This window comes from Sebastes fasciatus, chromosome 21 (genome assembly GCF_043250625.1).
Source record: "Sebastes fasciatus isolate fSebFas1 chromosome 21, fSebFas1.pri, whole genome shotgun sequence".
Taxonomy (NCBI): domain Eukaryota; kingdom Metazoa; phylum Chordata; class Actinopteri; order Perciformes; family Sebastidae; genus Sebastes; species Sebastes fasciatus.
The window spans coordinates 19,298,641-19,323,782 of NC_133815.1; the positions used below are offsets into that span (position 1 = coordinate 19,298,641).

Here is a 25,142-nt window from a genome sequence, read left to right on the forward strand (position 1 = left end):
GTGTACAGTAGGCCACGCAGTAACTGAGGAGCACAGACAGCCAGTCGGAGATTTGGGGAATGCTTGTAAGCTTTCTTGGCAAGAGTTAGATGAGAAGATTTGATACCGCTCTCATGTTTGGACACTAAATATAAAGCTAGAGCCAGCAGCTACTTAGCTTAGCTTAGCACAAAGACTGGAGACGGGGGGAAACAGCTAGCCTGGCTCCGTCCAAAGGTAATAAAATCTGTCGACCGGCACCTCAACATTGGACTAATTAACACGTTATATTTTGTTTGGAGTCTCCACTGATTGCCTTGTAAACTCATAGTGATGAAATAGTCCAGCACACAACCACCTATAAAACCACAACATGTTTTCTATTCTACTTAAGTTTTTGAATTAAACAAACAAGTTACACCTGCAGTAGTCACAATGTTCTTGGCATCATTGGGCAAAAATTCCACAATAACCTTTCAGCATATAAGCACGTAATTCAAGAGAAAACTAGACTTCTGCACCTCCTCATGGCTCTGTTTTCAGGCTTTAGAAAATCTAGCCTGTAACGGGAGACTTTGACCAATCACAGGTCATTTCAGAGAGAGAGAGCGTTCCTATTGGCTGTGCTCCGGCTGGTGGGCGGTGCTTGATAGTTCCTCAACTGATCTCAACATGGCTGCCGAGTCACAAACTTTCTCATTTTACAGTTAAACAGTACACTACAAGATAGATAGAAATAGGCATTACAGTAACAGAATATTGATTCATATTTGATTAGCCTAGTTTGACCGTCTGATTGGAGTTTCCGAGTGATTGACAGCTGCTCAGAGATGGCAAGGCTCCAGCTCGGCTCTGATTGGTTGTTTTCCTCTGGTCTGTAAAAATCTAGCAGATGCCGGAGGACACAGAGTCACATGATTTTTTTCAGATTACCTGTCTTATGCACCAAAATAATATTTGCTCCAATCTGCCTTCTGCAGCTTTAATTAGACATTTGTGATCTTTCGAGGAGCTGGTAGGCGGGTTTTGTTAACTTTGGACAGCGCTGTTTCCAGTCTTTGTGCTAAGCCACATGTAAGCTAACTGGTTAGCTTGATATTTAGCATACAGATATGAGAGCAATATCTTCTCATCGAACTCTCGACAAGAAAGCAAATTAGCATATTTCCCAAAATGTCAAACTATACTTTTAACAAAGACTGTTGCTAAATTGGGGGAGGTAATTGATTGCCCACCTTGACTCCGTTGAGGTGGATGGTTTCGTGCGTCTGGGTCCCAGCAGGGCTGCTTGCTGTAGTGGTATAGGTGTAAGCCAGCTGAGGGATCAGGATAGTCTGTTTGTTGTTAGTGGCTAGCGCCCTTAGGCATTGCATTGTGGTCACAATGTCGAGGGGTTTGGCACTTGTCTGGCTGGCGTACAGTGCGATGGGGCTGACGCCCATGGCTGAGAGTGGCGATGCCTCTTTCTTTGTGCAAGTTAAGTTAAGGGGTTCATCCGCATTGGTAGAGCCGGAGGAAGGGGAGGGGCGAACGCGTGCTTTAGCCGCCACTCTCCCCGCTTCCTCTCTGGCGGGCTTTGGCAGCGACAGGTCTAGGGGTCCATCAGTGCTCTGGGGAGGCTGGGCTGGGACGGGACCGCCGGCTGTCAGGTTTAGTGGTGAGGGAGAGGCCGGCGAGCTGTGGGCGCCGTTCACCTCCGCTGGGGTGGCTTCTGTTGGGCTGTCCTGGGTCACAGAGGGGCTCATAGTGGCCTTGTCCTTCCCCGGGAACAGAGACACCACACTGTTAGCTTCACAGGTGTCCTCTTCCTCTGAGGGAGGTGTCGGGGCGCCCAGTGATATCTGACCCTCCTGCATTTTGTCAAACCACTTCTTCACCACGTGGACTGGCAGGCTGACAGAGCCAGAGATCTTAGCCAGCTCATCCTTGGTGGGCTCTGCGTTTAAGGCAAAGTAGGCCTTGAGCAGGGACAAGAGGTTCTTGGGCTGGTTACAGAGTCCTCCCTCTGACAGCAAGGCAGCAACAGCAGACTCCGACTTATCCAGGCCTGCTCCGTTCAGCCTGACACCATCCTTCTTGCAGTGCTTGAGGGCGTGGAGTGCTTCCAGCCCGCCGGGACAGTTATCACACAGGAGGCATGTTTTAGTGGTCTTTTCCTCTTTTTCTGTAGTCTCGTTGGGCCTGGTGCCTCTGATGGTTAGATCCTCGGGGAGTTTCTGGGACTTGAAGGTGTCAGTGGTGGTCGGCTCAGGCTCTCTCTTCAGGTTATGGGCTGTGAGCTGGCCCTGGTTTGGGTCCAAACTGTAGTTTATAATGATTTTTGCATTTCCATCCTGACCCACGATAGGCAGACTGATGGCTGAGATGAGTTGCTGCTGTGCGGGATGGAGCATTCCAGTGGTTAACCCCGAGGTCATCTGCACCTGGCCTTTGGCATTGCTTTCCAGCACCTGGCGAATGACGTTGCCGTCCACCGCCACTTTGAGAGCGTTCTGCAGGTCTGCCAGGTTGATGCTGATGGGTGACATCAGCCCCATAGTGGGCAGGACCACGGCCTGCACTGTGCCCTGCAGAGGAGCCGCGGCGCCTCCGTTGAAAACCCCGCCGTTCACCGCGGCCATAGCCGGGGACGCTATCACCGTCGGCTTGTACTCGTAGTCCACGGGCTCGATCTTGATCTGATTGAGTGGCAGCTGCTCCTGCAGGGGCTTGCTGTGCTCCAGCTTCTCCCTGATCTGGGTGCGGAGGACCGAGGGCGACGTGGGCAGCGCCGGCGATGGACCCTGGGTCTGGGTTTTGGCGTTCCCCAAGCGCGGTCTGCCGTTAAATGAGATGACGCTGATGCACTTCTTACTGCTGATGTGGGAGCTGTATGAGCCTGAGTGGGAGAAGCGCTTCTTGCAGTTGGAGCACTCGTAGGGTTTCTCTCCTGAATAAAACCACAATGTGTATAACAGAGAGAGAGAGAGGGGGGTGGGGGGGGGGGACAGATTTCCATTAGTGAATGAAGCTAAATGAGCAAGCTAGGCTATGAGCAGTGCGGTAGGAAAAAGCTCTAATGCATTTCAATGATGCTTAAACGCTGATGTAATGGCACCATTGGGAAATGCCCTTCTCTAATTGCTGTCCCATAATGCCAAAAGAAACACAATTATGGCACATTAAGGAAGAGCACACAATGGACTGAAACACAATGAAGGATATCTAAATACAGGGAATTGGCTTAAACCTAAATAAAACATCAATATTGGTTCACTGAAACATCTGTGGCCAACAGAGAATCATGGCAAAGACGTATACAGTAGAGCTGCTCACGTGCACATACACAGAGAATGCTGCCATGGTGACAGAGGGTTGTCCACTCACCGCTGTGGATGCGTAGGTGCTCCTTCAGATGGTGCTTGTATTTAAATGCTTTGCCACATTCAGTGCACTTGAATTTACGATTGCCTCCCGACTGTGTGATGTGTCTCTGTCAGGGCGAGGGGAGAGGGGACGATCGGTGAGACACACAATGAAAACACGACCTTTGAACCGCTACTAATTCATGTCACAATGTCATTAATCAATCGGGGGCAAACGTTCGTGTTTATTTATCGTGTTTGGAAGCGAGCTGCTAAAGAAACGGGACTAAAGCTTCCATGCAGGTTTGCATAATTTAGAATCACTTTGACGGTGCATAATTACTACTGCGTGCTACTGACACCGATCACAAGTAATCCAGTCAAGCTGACAAAATATTAATGAGCACACTTCACTATTATAGTACCAGAGTATGTAGCATGCTCTTAAAAGAGGATTCAAAGAAATCATCTAGCTGCATTAAGCATCTAAGTTTGCAACAACAACAAAAAGGTAACACTGTATAATAACCATCATTTATAAATGTTAAATTGCTACTTAATTCAACTTAGTTAATGGTTATTTTGCTGTTAACAAACAATGAAATAATAATTAATTAATAATGTGTAACAATTATTAATAATGCTATAATTTATTTTATCATTAGTTTGTGTAATATGAAATAATGTGTTTATAAATTCTGTATTATCAAAGTCTCAAAGCTGATAAGAGACGATAAAAATTACATTCTGATTACATTAGTGAACTATTTATATTATGACATTTTATATACTATATTAAGTATTCATTAATGATAACCACATGATTTGTAAACCTTTAAGAAATGGTTTGTAAAACATCTATAAACATTACATAGATAGATGGACCAGAAACCAATTATTTATCACTGACAAAGTGTTACAAACATCTGTCTATGTAATGTTTATAGATGTTTTACAAACAATTTCTTTAAGGTTTACAAATCATTTTGTAATTATTAACATATATATATATATATATATATATATATATATATATAGAATGTGTGCAACAATAAACTGTTAAAATAACATTAATTATAGCGTTACTAATAATTAGTATACATTATTAATTATCATTTCATTGTTTGTTAACAGTAAAATAACTATTAACTAGGTTTAATTAACTACCAATTTACCATTTAGAAATCATAGTTATTATAATGTGTTACAAAAAAATACATTCTCCACTCACAACTGGGAACACTAAGAGCAGAAAATGTGGAATCAGCGGAGCATTAGAAGATGAGTTTGACCGGTAAAGGTGTTTTATCAGTATCCTGTCGGTCGGTCTTTACCTGATCCCGTCCGCCCTTGTGGACCGTCATGTGCCGCTCCAGTTGAGCGCGGTATGCGAAGCTGTAGCTGCACTCGGGGCAGTTGAAGCTCTCCTCGGTCTTCTCGTGCCGGTACTTGATGTGCTCCTTCAGGGAGCTGTAACGCTTGTAGCCACGTGCGCAGTACGGGCAGGTGAGCAGCTGGGAGAAGGAGTCAGGAGTTCCTGGGTGAACAGAAACACAAGACTGTGTTGTAATGACATGTGTGAGAGTGAAGGGGGAGGAGGAGGAGGAGGTTAAAAACACATGGTGAACAGGGAGGGCTCTTTGATGTTACACAAGGCCGGACGGCTGCAGTAACACTCCTCTGCTAGTTCACCAATCACTGAGAGGTCCTCCCCCACAGGTAAACAGCACCCAGGTAACCAAATGGATAAACGCTGATTAGTGATCCATAGTATGCACCTTCCTGTCCTTGTAGAAATAGCACACTGGACTGCCGACGCAGGACCTAGGAATTTATTTTTTGCTTTTGTGCTTCTTGCTCAGCAATTACAGCTTCCGCACGCCTGCGATTCCATCATTTGATTGCCTATTGTGCGTTTCAAAAAACACCCACGCATGAAAAGGAAAAGTGAGCTGGGTAAACAACAGCCGCCTGCCGACATCCAGGCCGGTTAAAACAGAGGGTCTCGGTTGCCCGGCTCCCACACAGGTAAAGCATTATTTCGTTAACAGGTGATGTATTAAGTTCCCCCCCCCGCCTCCCCGCGGGACAGGTGAGGGCCTCGGGATGGGAACGCACACACATTATCGCCCAGGTAGCCGTGAGTCAGAGCTCGCACAGACGTGACAAATTTACTCAGGTGTTGCCGTTTCTCTCCCTCCGGCCCTCATCCTCCTCCTCCTCCTCCTCCCTCGCTTCCCCCCCCCCCCCCGCCTTCCTCTGTGGTAGCAGGTAAAAGCCAAAAGCCCGGGAGCAATAAAAGCCCCAGTGTGCTGCACTTAACAAATAGCGGTGTGTGTGTGTGTAATGATGTCGGAGAGTGGCGTTAATGGGGTGGAGTTAACACCTAAAGGTGAGACGGAGAGCAGGTAGAGCCGTCCCCGGGGGGCCAGTAATTACTGGGTAGGTGCAGTAATAGTGTGACTGGGAGCTCTCGGGTGGAAATGTGTGTTTCAGTGTGTGTGTGTGTGTGTGTGTGTGTTTGCACTACTAATAGGGATATGAATGACATCTGAAGCAATCAATGCACAAAGCACATAATAGTATTTCCGGAAATGGGGATGTGTGCACAAAAAAGATCTCACTAAGAGTGCTATTTTTTGTTTTTTTGTATTATTTCTGCAACGCCCGGACACTTCTGACTCTGCCAAATTAAATCAATCTCTATGAATTTAAATTTTTAACCATCAGAGTATGCAATACATACTGTATAAACAGGTACACAAAATGACATATAGTTGTTAAGGAGAGACTCGTGGGTACCCACAGAACCCATTTCCATTCACATATCTGGAGATCAGAGGTCTTTGAAAATGGCCATGCCAGTTTTTCCTCGCCAAAATTTAGCACACGTTTGGAGCAATATTTAACTTCCTTTGCAACAGGCTAGTATGACATGGATGGTACCGACGGATTCTTTAGGTTTTCTAGTTTCATATGATACCAGTATCTTCACTCTAGCTTTAACACTGAGCCCGCTACAACCTATAAATTGTGTTAATGCGTTAAAGAAATTAGTGACGTTAAAAGGAATTTGCGTGTGATGCTTTTCCTGTACCATTCTCGTCGTGGACGCTGGCGTCGGGGGTGCCCTGGCGTTGAGGCTCGTCCTCTGGGGCCTCCGGGTAGATGACGGCCGTGTCTCCCTGCTGGAGCATCTCCTCCACGAGGGCGTCCGTGCTTACATCGTCCTCGGCGTCTGACACACAATCCTCCTTCACTGTGAGGGGGACAAAAACACACACTGATGATCAGAGCCATGCCTGTAAAAAGGTAGTGCTATCGATCACCGCGTTATTTCAAAGGCGTACATGTTTTCCTATCGATGCGGGCCGTGCATATGAAACCTTAACCTTTGTATATGAAATGTGATAATCCAATAATGTCACTGCGAGTGTCATTAGAGCTGAACCGGAGCTGCAGGCCGAGCCCTTGATCATGACATGTTTCACCAGCCTGGAATGAGGCGTGCAGTGCCCGGCGGGGGAAGAAAAAAAAACAAACATCCTGAATGCTGTTGTTCACAATAGGATGAGAAAACTAATTAGCATCAAAGGCCACAGGCTACTGTATGAGCATCAAGCTCTTTGTAAGAACTGAATGGCGAGCCTCTATTCACTATGTTAGGTAAGGTACTTGTTGAGACTGGGACTGATAATTAGGTGATGGATCTTGTCCTGATGTATTGCGGCGGATGGATATCACGCAGGAAACGGATGCATGTTAACACACACACACCGTGCTCTGCTCTCTGGAGAGGCTTGGCCTTCAGACTGTGCTTAATATCCCAACAAATGAGAGCCTGCATGTGGGAGCCGAGCGCGCTCTTCCTCATCACATGAGCCCCGGCTAGCTAGTCTAACGAGCATTAATTACCAAGCTGCGGCTTATAGGAAGTGTAACCTGAGGACGCAGTTTAAGATGCTTCCTTCCATCTCTACTCTCCCTGAGCTTCCTGAAGTGGATGCCGGAACCGAGTGTAGTGTGTCGGCGATTAAACCGAGCATTATTCCTCTATGGATGTGTTAGTGTGCCTGTGTGTATCATTACGGAGAGTAATTACAAGGGTGAGCTATCAGCTAAAAGCAAAGTTAGATGCTACTGTGGATGCTGTCTTTACTGGGCAGATGTTTTACGGATTGATTTAAGCGCTCCTCCAGCTCCAGAGGAGATTTGAGGATTGTGTTTTGTGAATTGTGCGCCTGTTGAAAGACGGGGCCAGCTGCGCTCTCCTCGGAGATGGGAACAGGTGCTGGGACACCGATGCACGGCGAATACCAGTGCTCTTACACGCAGGCGCTGCTCCGGCTTCCTCTGGTGCACCTTAACAAAGCCGGGGAACAATATGAGCACAGTCATTTGTTGCTAGGGTTATTAAAGACCGCTCGAAGAAACCTTCCCGCTCGGAGATAATAGATAATGCAGAGACAGAGGCTGTGTGTCGGTGAACATGTGAAGCAGAGGCCAACAGCAGTTGCTGAGAAAGTTGAATTGTGGAATTCTCATCATACAGTGGAGGGTCAGGGACACATTAGGAGCTGCTAACCTTCACATATCACACAGCTTTTCTCCCATGATGACCAACAACACCCTTGCTTTCTGCTGCATCTTTCATCTTAAAGAAATAGTTAATTGACATAGTAATAGACATTTGGGAAATACGCTTACCATTCTTTTGTAAGTGAATTGTCTAAAAGAATTTCACAGTTCTTTTGGCTGTTGACAACACGTTGACTATATTTACATGCACAAAATATTCCGGTGTTAGCCCTTATTCTGAAAAAGACAATATTGCTACTAAAGTGTTTACATGGCTAATAAATATAAATAATCCACTAATATTGCCGTTTACATGCAGCCGTGCATACTCCGATTAACAGGTGGCGAACACAGCCTCCCTCTTTCATTCCTTCAACCACTATTGTGTGTCACAAACTGCCATAAAACCCCCCAATTGAGATGCTTATTCTGAATGAGCTGTATACATGTCCAAAGAATGCTCCTAAAACCTGAATAATATCGGCATATCCCACATGTCTTAATCGGAAAATGCTTGATTCAGAATAAGACCTAATTCAGAATATCCAAACGGAATATGCTGTTTACATCAGGGCTGTGCATTGGCAAGAATCTGGCGATAGGATACATATCATTATACAGGTTTAACGATTCAATATATTGCGATACTGTAAGCCAGGTGATATATTGCGATTCAAATCTAATTTTAGGAAAACTGTCATAGTATAAAGACACACCATCGTATGTATAAAATCTGAGTTACTATGTGAAATGGCTACTATGGGTACTAACATCATCACACATAAACCAGGACCCCAGTATGCAGAAATATTCCAACACATCATTTTAGAATAGGAGAAAATAACACCTTTATACTGCATTCAAAAAGCTGCACGTTTTTGCCCCAAACTGCATGAGATTATCATAAAGTGGGTATGTCTGTAAAGGGGAGACTTGTGGGTACAAATAGAACCCATTTTCATTCACATATCTTGAGGTCAAAGGTCAAGGGTTGGTATTAATGGATTCCTTAGGTTTTCTAGTTTCATATGACACCAGTATCTTCATTCTAGCTTTAAAACTGATCCTGCCACAACCTCCGAAAGACAGAATCACGGCCGAGTCGTCCATCGTTGGGCCGTCTGAGTATCGCAATATTATATTTTGCGATACTGCATCGATATTTTCTTACACCCCTAGTTTACATGACCTTTATCAAATTCTGAATATTCTCACATTTGGAGCAATAGTGGAATATTAGTGTGCATGTAAAACGTGGTCATTGTCAAACATTGTCGCATGTGAGAAAGTGCTGATCGGACTGTTGCTCAAAGACAGCATCCAAAACACACCTCTAGGCTCCTAAATGTTGAGCATGTGTGTGAAGTAGAGTCCCAGTTGGGGGTCTGTGGTGCAAAGGTATGACAAGCGGTTGTTTTCACTCCTTGTGTGTGTGTGTGTGTGTGTGTGTCTCGGCTCTTTGTTAAGTACAGAGCGAGGCCAGAAGGGTTCACAGCCTCGCTGAGGCGGCTCCGTGTTATCAGGCTGCTCCCCCGACATGAAACATCACACAGGCCATTTATGTGCTGACGCAGGGATGTGAATGCACCACTGCACAAGTGGAAAATCAGTTGAAAAACCCCCAGAAGGAAGGCCCTCGTGAGGTTGTAGCAGGACGTTCTGTTGCAGCTCTGAAGTTGTAGTGTTTTCTTTATTTATTTTACAGTGTAACCTAACTATAGCACGTCTTAGAACAAAATCACCAGACCACCCACTCTCTCCTCTTTCTCTTTCCCTCGCTCCCTTCTCATCCTTCCCTGCCCACATCTCTGCAACATGATACGGCGGTATCCCATGATGCATTTCCTGCTCTGGCCGACCTTTGCCCCCAACGCTTCCTGTGGTTGTGCATCCAGGCCCGGTTCGTACCTTCTATCTTGGACGGGGAGAGGCATATCAGTGATAAGGATTCGCACAAACAGCTCAAATATTCCACAACGATTAGTGAAGATGTTTCGCTTTATCTCCCGTCAACAGGAGGGAACGCATCCAAATCTGGGATGATTTGCTTATCCTTGGCTAGCAAGTATTTGTGCTTCGTGTCTCCACCGGACAATCTCCCCAGCTCTCTGGAGATTCATCCTTTCCTGTCCAGAAGGGTGGCTCAGTTTTATGGTGACGTAAGGCGCGCAGGAATGTAGGTGTTCCTGCTGCACAAGGGATCCGAATGGATTTGAGACCGATTCTAAGGGACACTGAATATCATCACTTAATGTCAGGCCAACAGTGACGAAATACTGAGTGTCATTGTGCGTGAGAACCGTGCAACTTCACTGCTGGTTGGAATAAAGCAGTACAGGACGAGTGCCCGCCAAACCCACTCACAGCCGGCTCATCTTCTAGAGGCCTTAAAGCCATATTTCCATGCAGTTAAACACAGCCATTCGCTGTCATTAAGTGCCATCGCCGCCTCACGATATCAAAGCTCTCCAGGTCCACCCTGCCCATTCTGTGAGATGTAATCATGCTCTACAACTCATCAAATATAAAGGAGAAGCCCTCCCAGGTCAACGCTCTCTCTCTCTCTCTCTCTACCTTTTTTATCCCCTGGAGTTAGTCAGCCTGTTCTTAGAGGAAAAAAACGAGCTGCAGTTTACTGCACCGACGCTGGGCTACTCCACCACTATATAATCATTTAGGAGTGAATGAGTAATGACAGCGAGCAGGGTGCCCATGATACTATATAATCAAGAGGAATGATTCAGAACAGGAGAAACAGTGAGAGCGTTAAAAAAAAGAAAGGAGAGGAGGGGAGGAAAGGAGAGATGGCAGAGCGCTGAGAAACCACCGTTTGGTTTTGGAGCGCGGCGGTCTCAGGAGAAGGGGTGTCAAGGTTTTAATTTGAAGCAAACTGGGCTCTGCTGAGGAGAAGATTAGTGGGTGGTGGTCACTTTTCAAGGCTGCGCCAGAGACTTCTCCTCTCTCAGAGGAGTGAAACCGTCAGAGGGAGGGATGAAGGGATGAGAGGCGAGAGAGGTGTGTTTGTTTACAGGACTGTGGCTTTCCCCGTGTTTCATCAGTGCGATTCAGAGTGACAGCAAAGATGTTGCTTGATGTACGATATGAGGGCTTGAGACGGTGTGAGAGTGTGTGTGTGTGTGTGTGTGTGTGTGTGTGTGTGTGTGTGTGTGTGTGTGTGTGTGTGTGTGTGTGTGTGTGTGTGTGTGTGTGTGTGTGTGTGTGTGTGTGTGTGCACATGAGTGAAGGCAAAAGAAAATATGCCTGATCAGGCATAAGTGTGGAGTGCAGCCAGCTCACTGAGCTGTTTCAGTGTAACTCATGCTTTTGAAGTGTTTAATGTTCGCGAGCCCCGGCCAAAACCAATGACATTATTCTTCCTCCAACTTTCCCTTTATGCAAGGAGGTAGAGCTGGAGAGCAGGGACGAGAATGACAGCATAGTGTGGGGAATAGGTGGCCGGACTGAGCACAGGTCTGTGGCTTAAACCTGCAGTAGGCAGAATATTTTTGGCATCATCGGGCAAAAATTCCATAATAACCTTTCAGCATATTATAATTCAAGTGTTCTGAGAGAAAACTAGACTTCTGCACCTCCTCATGGCTGTTTTCAGGCTTTAGAAAATCTAGCCCGTGACGGGAGACTTTGACCAATCACAGGTCAGAGAGAGAGCGTTCCTGTTGGCTGTTCAGTCAACGGAGGCAGCTGTCAATCACTTGCAAACTTTGATCAAATGATCAAACTAGGCAGCGCTGATGAAATATAAATCAATATGTTACTGTAATGCCTATTTCTCTCCTCAAATGTTCTCAGAAACATCCTGTAGTGTACTGTTTAACTGTAAAATGAGAGAGTTTGCACCGGGTGGTGGGCATTGCTTGGTACTTCCTCTCAACATGGTGGCCGGGTCAAAAACGTTCTCATGTTACAGCTAAACAGTACACTATAAGATGTTTCTGAGAACATTTGAGGAGAGAAATAGGCATTAAAGTACAGAATATTGATTTATATTTGATCAGCGCTGCCTAGTTTGACCGTTTGAACGGAGTTTGTGAGTGATTGACAGCTGCTCAGAGACGGCAAGGCTCCAGCTCAGCTCTGATTGGTTGTTTTCCTCCGGTCTGCGAAATCTTACAGATGCCAGATGCCGGAGGACACCGGAGGCACATGATTTCTTTCAGATTACCTGTCTCATCCCCTACTGTCAGGATATAGTGACTGTTTGATAAAAATAACTTTTTTTAATCATATTTGCTCCAATCTTGCCTACTGCAGCTTTAAATCTGTACACATACTGTACTGTTTGTGTGCACGTGCACGTGCAACCGAAACCTCGCACCTGAAACTGACTGAGCCTGAAACTCACTGGAGAGGAATTTCAAAAACTCCCTCCCTAAACTGAAAGTGTTTGAGTCGCTGGACATTTTAACATGTGCTAACTTGACCTCTTGCTCAACCGAAGCCACCCCTCAGCCTCACACATCTCTCACGCGTTAACAATCCAGCCAAAATCTGCAAGGAGCAACACCCTAGAATAAATACTCCTGTGGCTGAATATCTAATTACATTTCATATGGACCTGTCACAGTGTTGCACATACTGTACTTGGCACAGGCCCCGAAACTAACGGCGTCACACGGATTTATATGCACATGCAGTACGAGGTCAGGAGAGCAGCGCAGAGGCCTTGGGCTCAGGTTGAAACACCAACATCCTTCAGCACCTGCAATTGTTGTTTTGGATGGGGGAGGAGGAGGAGGGGGGGGTGTGTGACGTCAGCCCTTCCTGTGGCGGTGAGCCGCCTCTGATGTCACTTCCACGTGGTTTGAGGTAAAGAGAAGTTCACGGCGGCCCCTCCAATGCCCACCAGTGCCATAAAGCTCTCCGCCGGCTCTTTGGTTTGCGAGGCTATTTTCTGTGCCTGAAGGTCTCTCCCTCTGTTGGCATTGTCTTTGTTTAATATCGTGTTTCCTGCCTTAGTTGGGAACCCACCACGTGTAGTACCTGTTTCCTTACACTCGCTGTTTCACAATGAGACAAAGCCTGGTGGTACTTCACTGTGTGCACAGACGTCAGCGAGACGTTTCTTAACTTAGCCTGCTTCAAGTCAGCTGAGGTCAGAATGAGACAGCAGCAGTCAAACAATAGATGTTGTGAGAGTAAATAAAGAGGCTGCATGACACAGTTGCAGGACTGACGGTGAAAAGAGACACTATGAAAGTATACATCTTTAAGTGTTACAGCATCTTCAGCTGTGCTGTGACGTATTTGAACGGTGTACAGTTACAAGAGGGAGTTCAATCAAATCTTTCCCTTTTGATGGGACTGTGTGATATGAAGCTACAGAAGACTGTGGTTCCACACACACCTCCCTTGTTGCTAAAAGACGCAGATTGATGGATGGATGTCATGATATCATTGGTTGAAATTGGTTGCTACCAGCTTACGTAAGCATACGTCATATTTTCTTTATCAGGAAGAAAAGATGATTGTATTTTGATATAAAAATGGGAATTTGTATATCTTTTGCACACATTTTTCCTCAGGCTGTGAAATTTAACCCGATAATAACACGTTAACACAAACTTCTTTTAACACCACTAATTTCTTTAACCCATTAATGCAATTTGCGATTTTTTAGGATGTAGTGGTTAAATAACGTTCCAAACTTGCGCTAAATTTTGTCAAGGAAAAACTGGCATTGTCATTTTCAAAAAGGTCTTTTGACCTCTGACCTCCAGATATGTGAATGAAAATGGGTTCTATGGGTACCCACGAGTCTCCCCTTTACAGACATGCCCACTTTATGATAATCACATGCAGTTTGGGGCAAGTCATAGTCAAGTCAGCACACTGACACACTGACAGCTGTTGTTGCCTGTTGGACTGCAGTTTGCCATGTTATGATTTGAGAATATTTTGTATGCTAAATGTAGTACCTGTGAGGGTTTCTGGACAATATCTGTCATTGTTTTATGTTGTTAATTTATTTCCAGTAATAAATATATACATACATTTGCATAAAGCTGCATATTTGTCCACAGGATATAGTGACAGTTTCATAAAAATAACTTTTTTTTATCATATTTACCTAAAGTTACCGACTGCAGCTTTAAGAAGTCATTTGTTCTGATACGGAATCATCTCTCTGTGTAATTTGGACGATACCAGCGGCATGAAAGAACCTTACTGTGCCTCGTCTCAATAAACTGGCACTAGTCTAAAGACAGTTTCTGGCAAACAGTGAATCGAGTGCCGTCACCCCCGCTGGCGTAAATAAGATTGTAAAGCAGCAAACCCGATTAAATGAGTGCTTGTGATGAACTTTTCCGCAATGCAGGAAAAGTGGAACACGAGTCACGGAACGTCGGCGGGGGAGACGAGGTGTGCATTTGCACGTTTCACTGCGTGTGATGTGTGATAATAATAATAACGTAGCGTCCTGTGAGTGCGCGTCTGGTCTCACCTCCGTCCCAGCAGCGCTCCCTGGGGTGCTCGTCGTCTGGCAGGGTGCTGTCGCAGTCGGCCCCGTCCGCCAGGCTGCCTTCCTCCTCCACGATGTGCAGCTTGTCCTCGTCATCCGAGTCTGAGCCGGCCTCCACCACATTACTGTAGTTAGTCACTGCACAGAGGAGACACGGAGGACAGAGGTTAGAATGACGGGTCGATCTCTTTTAATTAATCTTTAAAGGAGAGAATTTAGTGTTTGTATCCTGGATAAAGATAATGGAGGCGGTGGGGGTGGGGGGTGTATGTGCTTCTTGATTATGAGTACTGGATGTGAAAGGCCATGAGTCGGGGGAGGTTAAATATATGTACTATGTCATTTAAATGTCAGAACTATTAAAGGGAATGGTTGAAGGAGGAGGAGGGGGTGCGGAGCTGGAAACACCAATTAAACAGACCACGGCCTAACTTCAGTAGATGAGATGAAAGTTTAAAGGATCCCCACGGGGGAAAGTTGTTAAAGCAGGAGAGAATAAAACAGCTTGGCCACTAACAACAGAGTGAATGGAGGGCTATTAAAAACACTGCAACTGATGATTTTGTTGCCTCGATGAAGTGAAAGTATTAGGGATGCATCGTTGGTCAAATTCCGGGCTGATACCGACACCGATGTTTAAAATAACTATATGGCAAATACCGATGTTTTTGTTTATGTTATTTTCGCTGTTATTTATTCCCCTTTTGCAACTATTTTAAAGTCACGAGACTTGAAAAATATTGCGATGCGTCACCACTCGTTGGACTGACGGCTTGGGTTTTTAGTAAATCTTGTAAGCCGTTGTTTTACTGCTCAATTTTCATTGAATATAACAACGTTATTGTCGCTGATCTCTCTCTAAGATGGTGTAATACTCCCACAGAGACAACTTTTTCTTTCACTTTTATTTGTAAACAAAAACCACACATGCGCATCACACCCACCGCCGTCGTGCCAGAGTCATGTCCAGCCAGCGGCTTCTTCTCTGAATGAGCAGCTCGCTACTGCTCTCCGAGACCAATCGCAAATAACCAACACGACATTTAGCCGGCGCAAAATTGATGCAACACAACAGATAAACATCGGCCACCGCCATCGGCGAAAGTCATCTTATTTGCCGATGGCAGCCCAGATACCGATGTTCGGCCAATAAATCGGTGCATCCTTTAGATTTACTAAAAACACTCACTGCGGCGAGAAGCCACCAGAAGCCCGTCAGTCCAACGAGTGGTGACGCATCACAATATTTTTTCATGTCTCATGACTTTAAAATAGATACAAAAGGGGTGCATCCTCTAAAAAGTATGCAAATGAAAATTTGAGAAAGATCTGAATCCACGGTGTTAACAAACTCTGGAACAACAGAGAAACAGAGAATTCACACTCGCAGAAACTCGCAGACACACATACAGTACCAGTGTGTGAGATCATTAGATTGCAGTCTGAAGCGGTGTGTGTGTGCTGTGTGGGAGTCAGTGTGACCTGGTCGGTGATGTTATGGGCTGGAGGAGCCAGGAGACACAGAGACAGCCAGCCTACAGAGAGGGTTATTACGGGGAGTAAATTCTCCTGACCGGCTGTCTGCCTCAGATGTGTGTGCGTGTTCCTGTGTCTTCTTTTCATTTCCACCCAGTTCCTCCACCTCTCAATTCCACCTGTGTTACTTCCACCCACTCTCCTTCCATTTCTCCCCCCGCCCCCCACCCTTCCTCCATCCCTCTGTTCCACTGAGAGAGCTACAGATCCTCTTGGAGGCCAAATCAATTCTCCAGTGAGAGCAGCCCAGTCAGCAGAGGGCCCGGGCTGCAGCGCTCAAACTACCTCTCCAGCTACTTTATCTCACGCCGCACACACACACACACACAGCGCTCGCACGTACACACACCACCTGCATTCACTCGCTGAATATGCACTGCCAGTACAAAGCACCTGAACACTTTTTTCTCTCTCTCTATCTTCACTCACCCCAACCCCACTCGCCCACCTCTTTCTGAAGTGGCTGCTAATGTTTTTTTTCTTTTTTTTCTCGGGGAGGAGGAGGAGGCGTTATCTGGGAGAATCATGATCCTCCGTTTTCAATCAATGAGAATTGTTTCGGCATTGTGCAGGTCGTTACAACCGGTCGGTATTCACACACAAAACTCGGTATAGACGTGCAGGGTTCAGCACTGAGGGGGAGGCGGGAGGAAGGAGGCGTGGGGGCGGAAGGGATGAAAGGTGGTGGTGGTGGTGGAGGAGGAGGAGGAGGAGGGAGAAAGCGCTGTTATTTGGCGAGTCGTTCGCGGGGTCAACACCGCTGTGCCGCAGCTGCGAAATCCTATCGGGGTTCATCAGGGGAGCCGTTTCATTCTCAACCTCTTCCCTCTCTTCACACTGCTCCTCACTCCACAATATTATCTGTTTTTTCTCTTTAATATGATGTGACCGCCACCGCCACCATATTGTGGTTTTCAAAAGACACATTCAGGCGGTGACGCACATTCTTTGTACCTGGATTGCTGTCCAGGCTAGCCAATAGAACAATTAAAGTGCAGGGAGCACTCCCCATTCACATAAAACTGATAATTAATTGGATTTATATCACATTGTGAGACTGTATGAACAAGTCTCTCCCCTCTCCCTCATCTGCCTTGCACCACCTCTCTCTCCCTCCCCGCCCCTACCTCTCCGTTCTGTCTCTGCCAGGTGATGTATTGTCCGTTCAGCGGCCCAAACAGGGCGCTACACTTCATTCTGAAACAGGAGGTGCTTTAGGACGACTCTGAGAGGCTGTTTTAGGGCCACAGCCACTCAGGTGTGGAGCTGAGGTCAGCGATTACAAAGGCAACATTCTCCGTCGGCAGTGTCAAGAGAAAATGATCAAATATAAAGCTGTAGAGAGAAAATCAATGTGCCGGTGTGTGTGCAGGCGGGAGGTGGCAACGGCCAGCGGGACAATAAAAGTAGGAGCTGCAAAGTACAGCAAAAGGGGGTGAGAGAAAGAGTAATGGATGGCGAGTGGTGTTGGTTGGTGGTGGTGGTGGTGGTGGGGGGGAATGAACAGAGACGGCCTTCCTGTGCCAAATGGTTGGCGGTGTCGAAACAAAAATGTGTGTTCCTACAGGAGATGTAACACCTAGCATCAACAAAGGCTGCGGTCCCTTCTGGCTGACCGGCTGAGCGTTTGGACAGCTGGCCTCATTAGCGCTAACATGCTAGCACACAACAGGAGGACGACTCCTACGCAGCTGAGAGAGAAAGCACAGCTAGGTGGAGGAGGTGAAGAGCTTACTTCTGAAAGTTTGTTTGCCTCCATAGGTTGAACACCTGAGAAAATAATAGCCTGTAACTGTAACCGTGGCTTTGGCTTTAAGTGGCCATAGGTCACACCGTTGCAAAACCCGCCCACGCGGACTCTATGGATCTGGGTAATAGGGCAGAATCAATGCAACGCAATTAGTCCTAAAACCTGGAAATGAGTTAGCACTTCCTGTTCCCTCGCCTCGAAGTCAATGTTTTTTTTTTAATGTGTTTTTGGTTAACGTGTTGTACAATATCCCACTCGTAAAGCTTTTACGTATCTTAAGAAAAGCCGTTGCTAACAAGTGGCTAAATGAGACTACAAAACATCATCACGCCAAACACTAGTTAGCCTTTAGCTTAGTGGTGTAGTTTGTTTATAGCCTAACGTAAGCTTTTTTTTTTTTTTTTGGTTGCAAAAAGAAGTCTGATTGTATAGAAGTCTATGAGAAAATGAGCCTATGTCTCACTTGATTTATTACCTCAGTAAACATTGTAAACATGAGTTTATGGTCTCAATCGCTAGTTTCAAGTCTTCTTCAATACAGCATGATGTTCTTTTAGTAAATTATGGTCCCATTTAGAGTCAAATAGACCATAAAGCAGGGTATGCTTTAGGGCGTGGCTACCTTGTGATTTTACAGGTCGCTACCACGGCGTTGTCCGGTCTGGGAGTTGTCTGTGTTTCCGTTTTAGGACTTTAACCCTTTCACAATGTGTTTTCAGTTCATGAAAGTTAATTGTAACAATTTGGTCGCCTAAAAATGTCGTTCGGTTGTACTTAGCTCCACCCTCTAGTGTCACTTCTGGTTGCAAAAAAACAAGATGGTGACGGCCAAAATGCTGAACTCGAGGCTCCAAAACGCCAGTCCAAGAAACCAATGGCTGACGTCTTGGTGAGTACGTCCACTTATTGTATACATATACAGTATGTTATATAAATTACAGTATGTCTATGGTTTGCCACAGGGCTTATTTTCTGAAATAATCCAATGGATAAAAAATCCAATTGGCTTTTTGTCGAGGGAACAAGCGAGATGCTAACTTCCAGTTTGCCCTACAAAAATACGTCATCCCTGCAGCACTCTAAAGCCTCAACATAGCATGTCTTGATTACAGGCCTTTTGCCTTGGAAGACCTCAATGCATCCTGGTCCTGATTCCAACTGTTATTGATAGTGCAAGCTAATGTGAAATGAAGGTATGTTATTTACTCGTCACCTACACATCTTTGCAACATGCTACACATACGTGGCCGCGGCTGGAGCGCCCCGGTAACACCTCGGTAAATGACTGTAGCCGATGCTGCTTGAATTTCTCCGCCCTCACCATCACTCGTCACCCTCGCTACGTTCCCAGAGTCTATTGAAAGACAGTGCCAGACAGTCCATGTCAGCCACACTTTAATATGCCTGCCGGAGAGAGGAGGGCTGTGTTGTTATGACACCTGCCAGGCTGTATCAATTACGGGCAACGGAATGGGTGACTGTGTGGGTCACTCCCAAAACAGGCCCCAACGTTACCCCATTGGAGGGGATCACCTTGGCAGATCATCGCTGATCTGTCAGCGCGGACCATCAAGCGCCATGTGTCCCCCCTGACACAGGTTCATTTTGTTGATTCTGTCCTGTAATTATGTATGGACGTAAACCTCGCTGGCACTTATTTTAGGCCCGTGCCATTTGATCCTGATGAATAAGAAACATTAGGAACTTCAAATCACTGCGGAGTCGTGTTTGTACAACAGCAGATGGCTTGGTTTGTGCTTTCATACGCTGAGGCGTGCCAGATAGGAATGGCAGTATCTCAACCTCTGTGGGAGTGAGCTATCTCTGTGCTTTGAGGCCCTCAAGGTGCGAGTGACTGGCGTAATAACTGAGCTTCAGATGAGGACACGGAGAAACATATATATAGCGCTGTGAACAAACAACATTACCGTTTGAAGGACGCTTTATCTTGATTCATTACCTATAAGGACATCTGCAAACCTATAGGTTTTATGTGCAAGCCGACTGCCCCATACCACAGTGTGTAGGCGGTATGTCTGGAATGTCCAACCAAAACACTTTTTCCCTGTCTTAAAGAGACAGATCAAAGGGTGTTCGCCCTCCCTGCTACTAATTTCAACCAACTGACTGACACATATTCTGCTGTTTGCGATTAGACATATTGACTCATCCTAAGCAGCAGCCACTATTTGTCTGCCCTTCTACCTCTCTTCTGTCTCTATATTTAGCCCTCATTGAGGTACGCCACTTATCTCACTCGGAGCTCAGGGCCAGGCCAGGCAGCCAGCGGTGAAACTACCACAGGCATCCTCAAAGAGCACAGACCCTGTCGTCACAGAGTCTACCCTTGCGGCTCCGCAGTGCCGTTTTCTCAGGGAAGCCAACCACTACAGAAAAAAAAACACCAGCTCGAACCGAAGTAAAACAAAGCCGTGCCATTCAAAACCTCAAGTATGCCGTCTCAAGGTGAGGTGCCTCATTCGGCGCTGAGGTAAACGCTGCTGGTTTTGTTAAAACAACAGCCTTCCTCCCACAGAGTCAGGAAGGTCAACTCGAGTGCCTATAACAAAACAAAGGAATTGGGGATTTTTTTTAATGGTTGGCTTGTTTCACAGGCTGCCTCAAACTTCGTAGGCCATTTAGGTCAGGAAAAAACTGTTTGGTTCCAGTAGTTGAGAGATATAACATAGCTGTATCCCCCCACACACAGTCAGTTAGCTGGAGAGGGCACTAGGGGTCCCAAGAGACTGTTTCCTGACAGCTAATGCCAAGTCTCTCCACTACCAAGTGTCAACCATACCAAAGGTGGTTAGTCACATCTAGGACCAGTCATACCCTGGACAGTTTCTATAGATACACAACAATCAGCTCCCCAAAAAATCCCCAAACAACACCCAGTGACTCTTACTCATTGTTCTAAGTTTGCTTAAGGGCAAAAAGCAGAAGCACTAGTATAGACTTCAGGTAAAAATAGCACCAAGTAGTCCTGAGAATTAGTCACTTTTGTTGCAATTTTGTATTTACGTGTGCCATGACTACCAGATATGCAGTGGAAAAACATCTTTGACTTGAGTAAAAGTAGCAATACTGCAGTTACAAGTAAAGTCCCGCATTCAAAATCATACTCAAGCAAAAGTACAAAAGTATCGGCACGAAAATATACTTATAATACCAAAAGTTAATGTACTCATTATACAGGTACATTTCAGAATCATATATATTACATCAGTGGATTATAATTAGTGATACATTAAATGTGTACATCACTTTAAAGAGGTCCTATTATGCTCATTTGCAGGTGCTTACATGAAAGTATTCGGTGGCAGCACATGTTCTAGTATACTAGAACATGTTTTAGTATACTAGAAGTGTTTTTTTAACATGTTTAATGTTAAAAAAAATTACTTTACTTTTCTCATACTGGCTGTGCTGCAGCACCTCTTTTCACCCTCTGTCTGAAACGCTCTGTTTGAGCACCCACTCCGCCTTCCGAAAAGCCCAGTCTACTCTGATTGGTCAGATGACCCACTGTTGCGATTGGTCAACTGAACCAAACTCTTTGGACTCCGCGCCGAACTAGCTGCTAGGCAGGTATTATGCAAATGTCTTGCTTGGTGACATCACCACGTTACAGAAGAAAAGGCGGGACTTCACCAAGGTGTGTTCAGGAGCAGTGTTTCTGTGGGGGAGTGTAACTCCCTTTGGCGTGGACTTTGTAACTTTGCAGACCTTTCACATGCACAAAAAAATATATAATACACTAAAGGAAAGGGAAAAAGCACAAAAGCATAATAGGTCCCCTTTAACTAGTAAAGGTGGGGCTGATTTTAAATACCTTATATAACACTGTGTACCTTAATCCATAATATTACATCACAATTTATTTGTTGATTGTGCTTCTGCAATCTGATTCTGCTAAACTAAAGCTGATAACTAAAGCTGTCAAACAAAAGTAGTGCAGTAAAAAGTAAAATATTTTCCTCCAAAATGTAGTGAAGAAATAGAAAATAGAAAAAAATGGAAATAATTAGGTAAAGTACAAGCACCTGAACATTGTACTGAAGTACAGTACTTGAATGTACCTCGTAACATTCCAGCACTGCAGAGATGTTAAATGTTCCACAGATAGATGCGGGCAGCAAATAACAATAACACAGACAGTTGGTTAAGATTATTCCATGGAAGCACTTCAACAACCTGTGGAGCAGCAGAGCTCTTCATGGGAATCATTTCAGAGGTGAGCCAGAGACAATGGGCTCTTGTCTTCCTAATGACGCTGATCAAGGTTTTAGCACGTGAGCTAATGGGCCTCGGCGGGTCACTCATCTCCCATCTGATGAGCACTTTCCATGATAACACTAATGCTAATGGTGGCTATTGTTCTCTTAATCTGCACGATGACACTTCCAAGTGTAAAGGAAGTCAGTGGTTGTGAATGAGTGTTAGGAAAACTGCACCTCAGAGATTGAAAATGACTAAACCTTGTCTATTATGTGCTTTGCTTATTAGGCCACGTGACTTTATTTCTCAGGGTTAGTCCTAATAGTATCGCCGTACCTCAATGGCACCTAGATAATAGGCTGTGTCTCTGCTGAGGGGAAGTCACAGGCTGTTCTCGGTAGGAATCACAGTGGCAGGCGCTGGTATTTCTCTGCGGGGCTAATGAGCATGGTGATGAGCCACACACATTCTGTTACGCTGGGCCTCCTCGGAGAGCTGCTGCATCTGGCTCCTCTCAGCTCTTCTAAATAAGGCCAGTGGGCTGGTGGGGACCGGCGGGTGTGATCACACCACACACACACTAACACACGATCCACAGCAATGCACTGGCCACCAAGTTTACACCAGCCCATGTTTATATTAGAGGTGAGACAACCCCATCAACGGTAATAACAGTGGTACACCTAAGTGAGACTGAAGTGTTTCTATATGTTAAGCCAGTAAAAGGCATGCTTGGCATGTAGAGGGCTTTCTATCATTATGGGTGGCTACATATCCCTCACGCCGTGATGAACTTTTAGACAATTAACTTGTCATAAAAAAAAGTCCTGCAGAACTTCCACAAACACATGCACCTGAACCCTGTGCTACCCACTTACAGTATCTCTGCACCATCCCTCCCTCCCTTGGTCCACCAGTGAAGAGGCCTGCTCCAGTTCTCCAACACTCAGCAGGTCTGTGGTGAGAGAATGCCCACCTAATGAACCAGTCCAGCTACGCTGCACCTGATTCGACTGTTATCAGGCCATTAAATTTGCATTATCAGTCGCTATCAGCACCATAGATGTGGATCATTTGGGGCCTACTACATCTACTACTTTGTAAAAGTGAAAGTGAAACTTAAAAGCAACACGTTCTAACATGTTGTAAAACTGAATGAAACGTTACGTCTTGAACACAAACAAAAAGGCTTGTTTAGATATAGGCAATAAAACTACAACTTATTTAGGTTTAGGCAATAAAACTACAACTTCTTTAGGTTTAAGCAACAGAACTAAAACATCTTTAGGTTTAGGCAACAAAACTACAACTTCTTTAGGTTTAGGCAACAAAACTACAACTTCTTTAGGTTTAGGCAACAAAACCTCAACGTCTTTAGGTTTAGGCAACAAAACTACAACTTCTTTAGGTTTAGGCAACAAAACCACTTGGTCAAGTTTAGGGAAAAATATTGTGTTTTGGGTTAAAATAACTACAAACACAAAGACAACTACACATTGTTGGTTTCACACGTGATGCGTTCTCTGGTCTCCTGGGTGAATACCCTGTGGTTTGTGTCTCATCTGTTGTCCCCAACCTCAACTCCACATGGAGTTTCACACTGTCTATACTACAGCGCCTGACTTTCGCTTCTGTTCCTGTCATAATTACCATGGTCGCTTCTTTCTGTGATCCACCATGTGAATAGATGCTAAAACCTACTAGTGGGTGTAGTAGGCCCCTATTGACCCACGTCTCTGGGGCTTGTAGCGACTAATAATGCCTATTTAATAGCCTGAAAACAGTCTAATCGGCTGTACACACAGTACAATCAGGTGACTGAGAAAGCAGCGATGTAGAAGGTGGGTGAGCGGGGGGTGAGTAAAAAAAGTAGGTGAAGAGAGGAAACACCTGCTGTAGATTCTGGTAAACCTGCAGTCATGCTTCCTTCTGCTCTATACTTTTTTACGGTTGATCTGTCACTATTTTTCTCCCCTTTGTCTCATTCAATGCCATCACTTATCAGACCATAACAACAAACTATGTTACCTGAGCTCTACCATGTATTTGGCTCAATATTATTCACACATGATCGCACTGGAAACCACCTCGAAAACAAAAACAACACCAAAACAGCAACACAAATATTCAGCCCGCACAGGAAAGCATCAGCACACACCTGGGTAAACAGTTGTTTCCCTTCTGTTACCGCCTGTTTCAAGTTAAGAGCAAAAACCTCTGTAATATACGAGGCAGGCATCCAAACACAGACCTGGCTAATGTTACATTAGCCTCCGTCAAACCTCGTTGGAGTGTCGCGAGCAAAATGAAATGTCCCTGTCACCTCTGCTGTCAGACTCCATTCAGGCTGCAGTTACAGACTGATAGGCTGTGAAGGCTGCACAGTGGTGTAATGGTCTTCTCCCCCTTTTGATTTTGCCAGTTTGTGTCTAGGGTTGACATTTTGAGCGGAGGCTCTGTGAGGATATTATTAGAGCGACTGCCTAAAGGTATTCAGGCCTGTTTAAATGTAGTCAGTTACATCAGTAGCATCAAACTTCATTACATAGCTCGTGTCCTTTTTCTCCGACCACTTCAGCGCTAATGACAGAAATATGACTGGGTCAGCAGATACTGTTATAACCCACATGTGTTAAAATCATCCGCTCATGCATTAAGGCTGGACAATAGGCAGATGTATTCGGGGAGGGGGGGGGGGGGTTGTGATAATAATCATTTGTCAAGTGGCGGGCCAAACTGTTGAATGTGTTGTCACACAGCGGAATCTAATTTCACAGCTTGATCCAACTCTGTTATAGATACACAGGGCCGAGTGAGACGGCTGAGTGCTTGAAAGCTATGGCTAACACGCTACAAATGCTACCAGTCTTTCTTTATGCCAGTTGGCGCTGCAACGGTGTCTCACTGTACAGGATCATGCTTTCATTTAAAGAGAGCCTATTATGCGTTTTCCCCTTTCCTTTAGTATGTTATGTAGTTTTTTGTGCATGTAAAAGGTCTGTAAAGTTACAAAGCCCAAAGTCCCCCACAGAAACACTGCTCCTGAACTTCCTGAAACGCCTTGCTTGAAGTCCCCGCCTTTTCTTCCGTAACATGGTGATGTCACCAAGTAACACATTTGCATAATACCTGCCTAGCGGCTAGTTTGGCACGGCCTCAAACAAAGCTAGTTAGAGCGGAACTGGAGCGGAGTCCAAAGAGTTTGGTTTGGTTGACCAATCAGAGCAGACTGGGCTTTTTCGGGAGCAGTGTT

General features: G+C 45.4%; 1 protein-coding gene across 1 annotated transcript in view; it reads right to left on the reverse strand.

Annotated features, from left to right (window-relative positions):
- zeb1b (zinc finger E-box binding homeobox 1b) overlaps window positions 1-25,142 on the reverse strand; it is a 67,093-nt gene that overhangs the window by 6,993 nt on the left and 34,958 nt on the right. Inside the window, exons 2-6 of the mRNA XM_074621541.1 lie at window positions 14,365-14,520; window positions 6,421-6,582; window positions 4,658-4,860; window positions 3,346-3,451; window positions 1,215-2,908 (exon numbers count right to left, since the gene is read on the reverse strand). Coding sequence (XP_074477642.1) covers window positions 1,215-2,908; window positions 3,346-3,451; window positions 4,658-4,860; window positions 6,421-6,582; window positions 14,365-14,520 — 2,321 coding nt within the window. The remainder of the gene's footprint in view (window positions 1-1,214; window positions 2,909-3,345; window positions 3,452-4,657; window positions 4,861-6,420; window positions 6,583-14,364; window positions 14,521-25,142) is intronic.